The sequence below is a fragment of the Uranotaenia lowii genome, chromosome 2, assembly GCF_029784155.1.
Source record: "Uranotaenia lowii strain MFRU-FL chromosome 2, ASM2978415v1, whole genome shotgun sequence".
NCBI classification, from domain to species: domain Eukaryota; kingdom Metazoa; phylum Arthropoda; class Insecta; order Diptera; family Culicidae; genus Uranotaenia; species Uranotaenia lowii.
This window is the reverse complement of record NC_073692.1, coordinates 285,671,718-285,684,423: the sequence shown is the minus strand read 5'-3', so window position 1 is coordinate 285,684,423 and position 12,706 is coordinate 285,671,718. Positions and strand designations below refer to the sequence as shown.

Genomic DNA, 12,706 nt, shown 5'->3' with positions numbered 1-12,706 from the left:
TTGCTTTCAAATTGTGGTGTCATACAAGGCCTAAGACCTTCCATTTGCTCGTCAAGTTTGGTTCGCTCTCTCCGTTCATCATCTTTCCTGGTTCGTATTAGGTCGCGCATGATTTGCGAGATTTCGTCGACAATAGCACGCCACAACAGTTCGTCGCAACACGATTCACTCACAACATTTTCAGCGTTCAAATTTAGAAGTTGTTGACACCTTGAAATGAACCTGGGGCAGAAAAAGCTGATAAGCTTGAACCGATGAAGGTATTGCTTAAAGCACCCATTGCGTTGTTCGATGCGTCCTATTGCTTCTGCAACTTGAGCATTGACGCTGCTCTTTAAAGTTTACGCACTCCTCCAACGGCTCTTGCTTCGTAACACTCCATATCCTCCGCCAGAGCTATGTCGATGAGAATCATGCCCGCGATTACAAAAGCTGTATCTGCTGATATAATTCTCGCATGGCTCGCTCCGTAATTTGGATCTGTTGCGCTCTACCTCTATAGTGGAGCTCCAGGCCGCTCTTCCGTATCGTAGTTTCGCAATGGTACGCTCGCAAGGAGACGTCTCTTGCTACTCTTTGGACCATGACAGTTCGGCATAATCCAGGCCAACGAGTCGATGACTTTCGATGCACTTTTACAACAGTATTTGACATGCGCATTAAAACTTAAGCGATTGTCGACCATTACTCCAAGGTATTTCAACAGCTGATTCGAAGATGTCGTGTGTCCACCAACAGTAATCTCCATGTGCGACACAACTCTTTTGTTGGTCACGAGCAGAACTTCGGTTTTATGGTGAGCTATCTGAACCTTAACTCCCTCCATCCCTTTCTTCGGACACCGTTACAAGGTTACAAGGTGGGGTACCTCCTCGATTGTGTTGATCTCCATCGACTTGATCTATCCAACATTGACTTTGCGACCTTCTGCTTTGGAGCTTTTGGCGAGGTCGTCGAGTTGGCTCTGCATATCTGGTTGTGTTTGTGCGAGCAAAACAATATCGTCAGCCAGGTCAAGGTCGTTCAGTTGCTCCATTGTTGAAGGATTCCACGGCAATCCTCGGTTCGGTGCACAGTCGATCGATCCAGTCAGATTCTTATCCATTACGATGAGAAAAAGTAGTGGTGATAAGATACATCCCTGTCTCTCTCCAGCAGTTACCGGGATTGGATCGGACAGGACACCGTCATGCAAGACCTCGCACAAAAATGCCTAGTACTGTGCTTCGATAAGAGGGAGTTGTTTCTCTGAGACTCGTCGTCCGCTTAGAGCCGTCAAGATGCTTTCACGGTTAAGTCGGTCGAATGCTTTTTCAAAATCAACGAACACCAGCAGAAGAAAGTCCTGGAATTCATTGAATTGTTCCAGTATGATTCGTAGCGTTGTGATGTGGTCCACACATGATCGTCCGGATCGGCTTGTTGCCGTCGGATTATAGCGTCTATTTTCTCCTGGATTCTGTTCAGGATAACTTTGCAAAGTATTTTGAGGGTTGTACAGACCAACGTTCTGCCTCGCCACTGACCGCACTCTGCCAGGACTCTTTTCCTCGGGACCTTTACAAATATACACTGCATCCAATGCCGGGAATGTTGCAGTACCCCAGATGTCAGCGAAAAGACGGTGCACCATTTGTCCTGACAAGGCAGGGTCGACTTTCGCCAATTCAGCTGGGATGCAATCGATCCCAGGTGCTCCCCAGGATTTCATGTCTTTGATTGCCGCTTCTATTTGAGCCAGCGAGGGCGCTTCCGAGTTGACGCCATCGATGCGACATACCGTTGGCGCTTCGAGCTGCGGGTTCTGTTGGCCATCGTCATTCGTGACTCGGAAGAATTGTTTGAAGTGCTCAGTCCATCGTTTGAGTTGATCTGTTCGATCGGTCAATAACATACCTGCTCGGTCTTTGAGCGGCATTCTAGCATTAGTCCTTGCACCACTAAGATGGCCAGAAATGTCATGAATAATCGGATATCTCTATTGGTTGCGGCTCTTTCTCCCTCTTCGGCTTGGGAGATTGTCCAGGCTCTCTTTCCTTGTCTACAAGCTCGTTTAACTGCCTTTTCCAGCTCCGCAAATCGTAAGCAGGCGGCTGCTTTGGCCGACCCGGTGCATGGCTGCTCAATTCCGACTTTCGCCTTTCTCCGATCATCGATCATCCCCCAGGATTCATCCGACATCCATTCACTTTTTCTTCCACAAACTTTACCGAGAGTACCATGGCTCGTCGTGATAAAGGCATTATTGATTCCACACCACTGTTCTTGGCCTGTTCTGTCTGTCAGTACTTCCGAATCTCGGGATTCTAGCTGTGCATAACTTGAAAGCTTCAAAAGAAATTAAATGTCTACTTAAAAAAAAGAAAATGCTAACCAAAACTCTATCTCTATCCAGAGCAGAGTTATACAGGTTTTATCTTGAAAGTTATTTAAAAGTTTCTTTAAAGAAGTTTTTAAATCTCATCTATTGTTAGATGAGGATTTACAGGAATAAAATGTTCCAAACATCTGCTAAGACATTAAATTCACTCGCTTTGCACAAGATTTTAACATTCTACGACGTTTCCCAGCTAGTTTATTGCAACTTTTTCATGATGATACAGCCCAAACAGTAATCCGGGTGTATTTGTCTCTAACAATCTAAATTGCAACGCAGAAGGAAAGTTTTATTTTGAAAGTTATTTAAAAGTTTCTTGAAAGTAGTTTTTTAACATGTATATATTTGATGTGATTTGTTTGTGTGTTTACATACAAAAATTAAAATTAATTACTGTGCTATGCAGAATTCTGCCTTGAGGCAGTTGAAAATTATTATTGTTCGGAAACATGCCGAACACATCAAATTTGTAGTCTAATTTGAGCGCGTGGAGACATGGTGCAAGTTTCGATGTGTTTTATTAGTTTTGAAATTTCTTTTACACGTTTTTACAATAAACGCCCATGAAGTTGATAAAAAATAAAACCTAAAGTTGTAATAAGCTAACTAGAAAACGCCGTAGAATGTTAAAATCTTGTGCAAAGCGTGTGAATTGAATGTCTGAGCAAATGTTTGGAATATTTTATTCATGTATATCCTCATCTAACAAAAGATAAGTTAAATAAAACTACTTTGAAGAAACTTTTAAACAACTTTCGAATTAAAACCTGTTTAACTTTGTTCTAGAAGAAGATAGAGTTTTGGTGTTTCCAACGAAGTTTCTTTTTTTGTGGTGTAGGGTAAGTGAGCCCTATTTTGGCATGGTCCATTTCTTGGCATGCCAACATGTCTTTTCATGTTTTTCAGATCCAAATTGGGCTAAATAAAATTTGAATATATTTTCATTGCGAAGAGAATAATTTGTTTCAAGTCTGTGCATACCGAATTTTTTGATTGTTTGTACTTTATTAAAGTAGTTAATTTTTTTCGATCTGGAGCCGAGGCAATTATGTTGGAAATCACCGTATGAAAATCAGATGAACTCACCTTTCTAGTGCAACTGCTAAATTCACATGCGATTTCAAACGCGGACATTCATTTGTAAAATTTGCAATAAATACTCATGCCTACAGTTAAACTCGGCAAAAAATAAAAAAATACTAGAATGACAAAAGAATGTATATTTATTTAGGTTTTTAATAAAAATTTAAAACTAATTTTGTTCCTTTTCTTGGCATGCAACTTGAATCGAAATACACCATCAGTGTTGGAAGCTGGAAAAAATACATGTTCATTAAAGAGGTATTTTTGGGCTGATGTTTTCCCTTAAAATTCATTTAAAACTACACACAAATGTTTTCATACTAATTGGGTTGAATGATAAGACCGTTTCTATCAACTTAAGCTTCGAAATAAGTTGGAGAACATAAGTGATTCGACTAACTAAAAGTCATATCCAAGAATTTTAAATGCAAAAATCGCTATTTGGGAACCATGAATCGAAGGTACATTGGTATGCGTGCGAACAGCATTTGCATTGCAGTCTGCCGAGCAAATACCACGTGGTCACCTACAGAACACAGTGGTTCGAAATAAAAAAAAAACTAAGTGAAATTAAGCAACTCACAAGACTAAAGATGTTTTTCTTATCTAAAAACTGTTAGATCGATGGCAATTTATGACTTTATTATACAAAATACATAATTAATTGAGTTTTGGAATCGTTTTGTATTGCTTGGGAACCATATACTCAGATTTAATTTTTTGAATTTTGTTCTATTTTTTTTTGGAAACAGAAGTTGGAAGTTCACAAAATATCGTTTTCTTTCCAGTTATTCCTTAAAATTTAATATTTTGTGTCGAATTAAAAAAAAAGTTTTAGCAAGGTTTACATTCTAACATCTATTTGGCGTGTCAAACCACTGCGCAACGCCCCGGGCATTCGAGATGGCTCTTGCTAGAAGCTCATAATCTCAGCTAACAAATTCAAAAGAGCAAAATTTTAAAATACCATTCAAGGAATTTTTCAATTTCTTACTTTATGAAGCCAAACTCCACAATATGAAGATAGTTGTTTGGTAGTGAAAATAACGCTATGTGTCGCAATCTCAAGTCTCCTAGAGTATTTTACTATCAACTTATAGTCTATAAAAACTCAAAAGGAATTATTTAAACAATGATATTAAATGACAACACATCATGATGCACAGAACCATAGAAATGAAACTGTCGTTAGGCTTAGCATTCCTGTATTTGTCCAGTTAGTATTCAAGTCAGGAAATTCTCCAAAAAAAAAAACCTGAGAAAATCTAAGCAGTTTTTCCAATATTTGGAGAAATCTAATCGATGAGAAAAGTTCAAAATAATTTCAAGTCAACGTTACAATACCACTTTCACAACAACCACGTTCAAGTCGTTTTTTTTTTCTATAGTTCGTTTATTTGACACGGCTCAAACCTTTTAGTATTACTCCCGTTCAAGTCGTAGGGGAGGAGCGGGCTATATGCGCCTTTTAAGCAGAACACTGATTTAATCAAATATCACATTGAATATGTGTACAAAAACTATATACACGTATGCAGGCTTCTGTTTTCTATACATTGGAGTAATTTTTATGTTAAAATTTTCTTCTGTTTTCAAGAAAATGATTTTATTGTAAGTGTTGTCTAAAATGCCGAACCTCAAACCGTGCAGGCTAAATGCGCCTATTTATGTTTTGAACAAAATTTCTGTTTTTTGGGCAATATTTCCGTATATATTCAGTGAAACTGATAGAAAGTAATAATTTCCGTTCGACAAGCCTGAAGTTTTCTAAAAATCTATGTATATTATTATTTTATGGAATAAAACCAAAGTTAGGGTTGCCATACTATGGAGGCAGTTCATCCATGAGAAAAACTTTATCAAATCTGTTTTTAGATCTTCAATTCTCTCTTAAGATGTTATTCAGAGCTTAGATTTGAAGGTTCAATGATAAAAATCATTTATTCATTCTATTTAACCTGTTATTTTAGGATGGAGGCATTTTACAAACATGATGGGGGCATACAAAAACACTCTATTGTTCCACTATACAATCATTATTAAACTTCCACAAAAGCTGAAATATGTTTAATTTCTAGAGTTCATTTGAGTAAGAAACAAAAACTATCCCAGTTTTTGTTTTAAGCTTTTTTACGTATAATTTTTAAAAGTCGAAATATTACATCAAAATGTATCAAAACCTTGTATGATTTTTTTAATTTTTTTGAGTTTGTAAATTCATAAAATTCTTTCTATCCTTATGTTCTAAGCGTATTACCCTCAAAATGCATTGATCAGATAAGCTGTCTAGTCAGCCATTTCATCAAACAGCCGTAGGGTCATTTAACCCGATAGGCCCATTTAAGAAACCTTTCCCCTATTTGATTTTTATTTTGATGAAATTGTCTCAAAAAACTTCGCAAAAATGATGAACTGTGAAATCTCTTTAAAAAATTTCAAGGAATGTGAATCAATCGGGGCCAGATACGGATATTTTACCTCACTATTCTAGCAGCTGGACCTCACCAACTTTTTTTTTAAAACTCTACGATGAAAACCTGGGCTAGTCTAGATAAGCCCATGCCATCTGAAATGCCTTTCCTAGGTTGATTGGCTTTATTCAGGTTTTATCAGTCCTTCATAAGTTACTTACTGTATACATATTGGAGAAATTTTTTGAAGTGTCCAGTTTAAAAAGTTTTCTTACAAAAATGTTAGTTTAGATTTCATCAAAGGGATTTAATTTTCACAAAAAAAAAAAGAAAATTCAAACCACTCGTGGACATAATTCGTTTCTGAATCGGTCCCCCTGATGAAGGTTTGGTTGTCATTCATAAATCAATAAATCTTGTTCATACACAAATATTCTGAAGCAACCTGAGGTGATTATAATCATCACTTTGTTTAAATGATGTTTGCTGTTTTCATCGACTTTTTTCGGCGAGGAATGAAACAAAATTACTTGCCAGTTGGTCCAAACGTTTCGAGCTACTTTTGGCTGTTCGCTCCTCTTCAGTGGACCTTAAATAGAATTTATTTTCAATACAATTTTCCATTTTACTAGATTATATAACTTACTTTATCTAGCGATCGTCTAACTACTGTTTGTTGTCTGTTGTTTGTTTTTGATGTTATGTTTACATTTATCTGTCAGTGTTCTGATCTTGGGTAAAATGGAGTTGTAGGCTGATTTAAAATTGATTGAGTCTTTCTGTTTGTTTACAACGTCATTGTCTCCTCTTATTTTGATGTGGAACATTTCTGCACAAATTCTAGTGTTGTATTTTGAGACTTTTTCTAATATAGTGGTGTTTTTGAAATCGAAAGCATGACCGTACTCTATACTATGTTGAGCAAGTCCTGTGCCTCCAACTTTTTTGTTTTTTACATCATTCTTATGCTGTTCTAATCTTTTGTGTAAAAATTGACTAGTTTCACCAATGTAAGATTTTTCACAACCTCCACATTTTATGTTGTTAACCACATTTGTTGTTTTTTCTTTTGGTATTTTATCTTTAGTTTTCGTGAAAATTGTGTTCTTTACTTTGTTTAAGGATTTGAAAGCTACATTGATGTCGTACTGTTTAAAATATTTAGCTAGCTTCTCACCTAAACCTGCACAATATGGAATTGTGATGAAACTTTTGGATTGTTCGATTTTACTATTATTTAATGTGTTGTACATTTTATGAGTCCGTTCTGTAATAATTTTTGTTACTAGTTGTTGAGGGTAGTTGTTTATCTTTAATATATTCTGTACAGTTTTTAAAGTTCCTTCTCTATAGCTAGCATTCGATAATTTTAAAGCTCTGTCAACTAGTGCCACAATAGTGTTTAATTTGTGTGAAAATGGACTAACAGATGCAAAATCCAAATAACGGCCTTTCTCGTCCTTCGGGAACCACTCCGTTGTTAAGCTGCGCTGCTCCCGTCGTACGATCATATCCAGGAATTTGATTTTGCCATCTACCTCATGTTCAATAGTAAATTTCAACCGTTGATGCATACTGTTGAACATATCCATGATGAGCTGTTGTTCCTCCACTTTTGCACACAAGAGGCAATCATCCACGTACCTCTTGTAGAGTACCGGAGTGATATCCTGGACCAGTAGAGCATCTAGAGCAGCATTCTCAATCCTCTCTAGTGCAATCGACGCTATTACCGGACTCAATGGACTGCCCATCGGCACGCCGAATTTCTGTGCGAAGATTTTTCCATTGAGTTGAAAAAAGTTCGATTCCAATACTATTTTCAACATTTCAATAAAACTCTCCTTCTCAATGTCTGTGTATTCCGCTACCTCTGACCAACGCAACTCCACCGACTCGATAGCAAAATCCACTGGAACATTTGTGAACAAAGAAACAACGTCCAGTGAAAACAAAACTGTGTCCACTGGAGGGGTGATTTTGTGCACTTCATCGGCAAATGTAAAACTATTGTGAACATGATATTTAGTTTTACCTACAATACCGTTTAAAATGTTCGCAAGAAACTTCGCCATTCGATACGTTGCTGTCCCGATAGTTGAGACAATCAAGCGGAGTGGGACACCTTCTTTGTGTGTCTTTGGGAGACCGTATGCCCTGGGGGGGTTGCAGTGGAACAATTTCAATTTTCTCCCAACAGGTTGTTCTATATATTTATTGCTGACCCATTTGTCGATGACGCTGTTTATCCGTTTTAACGTTTTAGATGTCGGATCTTTCGGTAACTCAATATACGTTTCGGAGTCATTTACGAGATCATTAATCTTTAATTTATAGAGAGTTTTATTGAAATGTTGAAAATAGTATTGGAATCGAACTTTTTTCAACTCAATGGAAAAATCTTCGCACAGAAATTCGGCGTGCCGATGGGCAGTCCATTGAGTCCGGTAATAGCGTCGATTGCACTAGAGAGGATTGAGAATGCTGCTCTAGATGCTCTACTGGTCCAGGATATCACTCCGGTACTCTACAAGAGGTACGTGGATGATTGCCTCTTGTGTGCAAAAGTGGAGGAACAACAGCTCATCATGGATATGTTCAACAGTATGCATCAACGGTTGAAATTTACTATTGAACATGAGGTAGATGGCAAAATCAAATTCCTGGATATGATCGTACGACGGGAGCAGCGCAGCTTAACAACGGAGTGGTTCCCGAAGGACGAGAAAGGCCGTTATTTGGATTTTGCATCTGTTAGTCCATTTTCACACAAATTAAACACTATTGTGGCACTAGTTGACAGAGCTTTAAAATTATCGAATGCTAGCTATAGAGAAGGAACTTTAAAAACTGTACAGAATATATTAAAGATAAACAACTACCCTCAACAACTAGTAACAAAAATTATTACAGAACGGACTCATAAAATGTACAACACATTAAATAATAGTAAAATCGAACAATCCAAAAGTTTCATCACAATTCCATATTGTGCAGGTTTAGGTGAGAAGCTAGCCAAATATTTTAAACAGTACGACATCAATGTAGCTTTCAAATCCTTAAACAAAGTAAAGAACACAATTTTCACGAAAACTAAAGATAAAATACCAAAAGAAAAAACAACAAATGTGGTTTACAACATAAAATGTGGAGGTTGTGAAAAATCTTACATTGGTGAAACTAGTCAATTTTTACACAAAAGATTAGAACAGCATAAGAATGATGTAAAAAACAAAAAAGTTGGAGGCACAGGACTTGCTCAACATAGTATAGAGTACGGTCATGCTTTCGATTTCAAAAACACCACTATATTAGAAAAAGTCTCAAAATACAACACTAGAATTTGTGCAGAAATGTTCCACATCAAAATAAGAGGAGACAATGACGTTGTAAACAAACAGAAAGACTCAATCAATTTTAAATCAGCTTACAACTCCATTTTACCCAAGATCAGAACACTGACAGATAAATGTAAACATAACATCAAAAACAAACAACAGACAACAAACAGTAGTTAGACGATCGCTAGATAAAGTAAGTTATATAATCTAGTAAAATGGAAAATTGTATTGAAAATAAATTCTATTTAAGGTCCACTGAAGAGGAGCGAACAGCCAAAAGTAGCTCGAAACGTTTGGACCAACTGGCAAGTAATTTTGTTTCATTCCTCGCCGAAAAAAGTCGATGAAAACAGCAAACAATTCATCGCGGCGATTAAACCAGTTAATTTGTTTAAATGAGTAAAAAGTTTAAAGTTTGAAAAATTTAAAAAAAATTGCGGATATTCTGGACTTCCGACTTTTTGAAATGAAAGCTTATTTTGTGCTTCCCTTCCAACCAAATTTCATCAATGTTTTCAAAAGCAAGGTTGTTGTATGAGTGAAGCCCGGTGTTCCATCGTCGCATAGAACTTTACGCTCAGCTGACGTCATTCTGTCAGTGGCCATATATTCAAAATAGGGAACGATTCTGTTAACTGTCAATTGAGCGTTGTTGGTAAAGATCTATTGCACTTTGCTGGTGGTCAAGAATCGGATCATCGAAACGGATAACAATTGGTACGGCGGCCAAGTAATTGGAGCACCGCAGTGAGTACTTTGCATGCATTTTGCTCACATTAATGAAAGTTCCATAGAGAAAACATATTTTTGTTGAACTATAAGCAAGTTAGCAAGTAAATTCTTCAAAGGATGTTATATGGTGCACTCAACAGGAAGGTTGGAATGTTGAAAAAAAGGGTTAACCATGCCTTAGGTGCCAAGGTCGGGTACATTTACCCTATTCTATAGCTTTGTAGAACAAAATTTTGCTAGACAGATCCCGTTGGATGGTGAGAAACACACCCAAACGCTTAATATTGCCAAAATCAAACACTTCTTCTTTCAATTTTTCAATTTATCAAATAATAAAATTTAAAATGTTAACATAGTTTCATACATTTCTGTACAGACTAATTTTGAATCAAACAAGCGTTCATGAAATATTTGTAAAAAAGCAACGCATCCCTCATTTCCTGCTTGACGAAATTTGCTTGGATACGAATAGCGTCCCATGGCGATCTTAAACTTGAATACATTTGTTCAAACTAATGGGCTCCACCCCGTTAGGTCATGATCATTTGGAAGCGATTTTTGGTAAGTCCTTGGCTAGTCTATTGCTGTCAATCAGTCAACGTCTCATTACCTACCTCCAAATCCGGAGACGATTGTCACCTTTTCGGGTTTATTAGCTCATTTGATCGATACATCATCTTATTGGTTTTGCGAGTGGTGTTTTACTTGGCTATTCCTGACAAATTTTTGTTTATAAATAACTGTTTCATTAAGAAAATGTGTATTTCCATTTATGCAAAAAAGCTAAACTACATTGCTTAACCATCAGTGAAGTAAACCAACATTCACTCTGATATTATCGTACTTTTTCTTCCAACTCATTACAGCCGAGCTGCGGCTGCTCTTTGGAACAACATGCTGGAGCCCCCGGGCAAGAAGCGATTCTCTTGGAATCCACCTTTCGAAAACTTCCGCTGTCCCACCCGGGAGAATCCCTACGTCTACACGTACGACAACAGCTGAGGGAACGGAATGTTGCCAGCCAAGCGAGCACACACCCAGATGACGACACCTTTGAAGAAGCAGTAAAACGAAACCTCAATATGCCCCACATATCAATCAGCGCCCCCAGTGCCTAGTGTCAAAGTGTTAATTATGATGCAACGTGACAAAGGATCCATAAATTACCGACCTGTACGCACAATGTAATAACGATAATAAAACAGATGAACCGCCCAAGGTAGCTCGCAATTGTAACAATTTTATGCAGTTTTTTTGTTGTTGTTTGGGTTGGTAACTTCTGTTCACAAATTGTCCCTCCCGAAACCGATCGAAAAGATTGATGAAACTTTTGCATACAGGTAGGTATAAAATTATCCACCAATTGTTGGCCATCGTTGCACACGCGTTTTGCATACTTATATCAGCTGGAAAATTTCACCCCGACTTACATAATGATTCAATATTCAATTGAACTCCACCGAAGCAGCTTCCCACCACCCTACTGTTCCCACTTAAGAAGCATGCGCCCATCCAAACCTATCCCCAGTCAGCTGAAAGGAAGACATTACGCGCACGTTCCATTCAGAAATTTTCATTCATTTATTCAGGAATGCGGTCACACTGTTTGGGTTCGTTAAGTTTGTTGCGAAAAAAAAAACGGTAAACCTACGACCTTGTCAGATTGGGTGTGATATTGACTCTGAAATTGATGTTTTGAAAGAAGTGCCATCCTCAAATTTCTATTATTTCGCCCAGCCAACGTATTTTCGTCTTGAATCATTAATAAGAACTAGATTTTTTTTACTTTTTTACAATTTAACGTCCATAAAGACCATTAACTGAAGATAGCAAACGGTTCATATGATTAGGTTCCTATCTATTGATTAATTCAATCTTTCGAAGAAGGAAATAGATTTGAAGTAAGACAGAGCAGCAACGATGATTAGGATGCAATATAAGCAACCACTGTTTCGTTTGAAGCTTACATTAACCAGTTGGGAAAAGTCGGAGGAGTATTTTTAGCAACATCTTTATCATCGACTTCTTAAGCCTACGCGCACTGGGAGAAGATAGGGTAAATGTACCCGACCTTAGCACCTAAGGCATGGTTTACCCTTTTTTTCGACATTCCTACCTTCCTGTTGAGTGCACCATAAAACATCCTTTTAAGAATTTGCTTGCTAACTTGCTTAGAGTTCAACCAAAATATGTTTTCTCTATGGAACTTCCATTAATGTGAGTAAAATGCATGCATAGTACTCACTGCGGTGCTCCAATTACTTGGCCGCCGTACCAATTGTTTGCCGTTTCGATGATCCGATTCTTGACCACCAGCAAAAAGCAATAGATCTTTACCAACAATGCTCAATTGACAGTTAACAGAATCGTTGGCTATTCTGAATATAAGGCCACTGACAGAATGACGTCAGCTGAGCGTAAAGTTCTATGCGACGATGGAACACCGGGCTTCACTCATACAACAAAAAGGCTTTCGAAAACATTGATGAAATTTGGTTGGAAGGGAAGCACAAAATAAGCTTTCATTTCAAAAAGTCGGAAGTCCAGAAATTCCACAATGCTATTGCGAAACATAGGGTTATTATCAATACCAAACAACTGCCTTCATATTGTGGAGTTTGGCTTCATAAAGTAAGAAATTGAAAAATTCCTTGAATGGTATTTAAAAATTTTGCCCTTTTGAATTTGTTAGCTGAGATTATGAGCTTCTAGCAAGAGCCATCTCGAATGCCCGGGGTGTTGCGCAGTGGTTTGACACGCCA

The 12,706-nt window shown here is 37.5% G+C and overlaps 1 protein-coding gene across 1 annotated transcript in view; it reads left to right on the top strand.

Annotated features, from left to right (window-relative positions):
- The window catches only part of LOC129745882 (phospholipase B1, membrane-associated-like), a 45,826-nt gene extending 34,643 nt beyond the window's left edge, over nucleotides 1-11,183 (top strand). The window contains 1 exon segment of the mRNA XM_055739254.1: nucleotides 10,811-11,183. Coding sequence (XP_055595229.1) covers nucleotides 10,811-10,946 — 136 coding nt within the window. The 3' untranslated portion in view covers nucleotides 10,947-11,183.
- The last annotated feature ends 1,523 nt before the right edge of the window (nucleotides 11,184-12,706 follow it).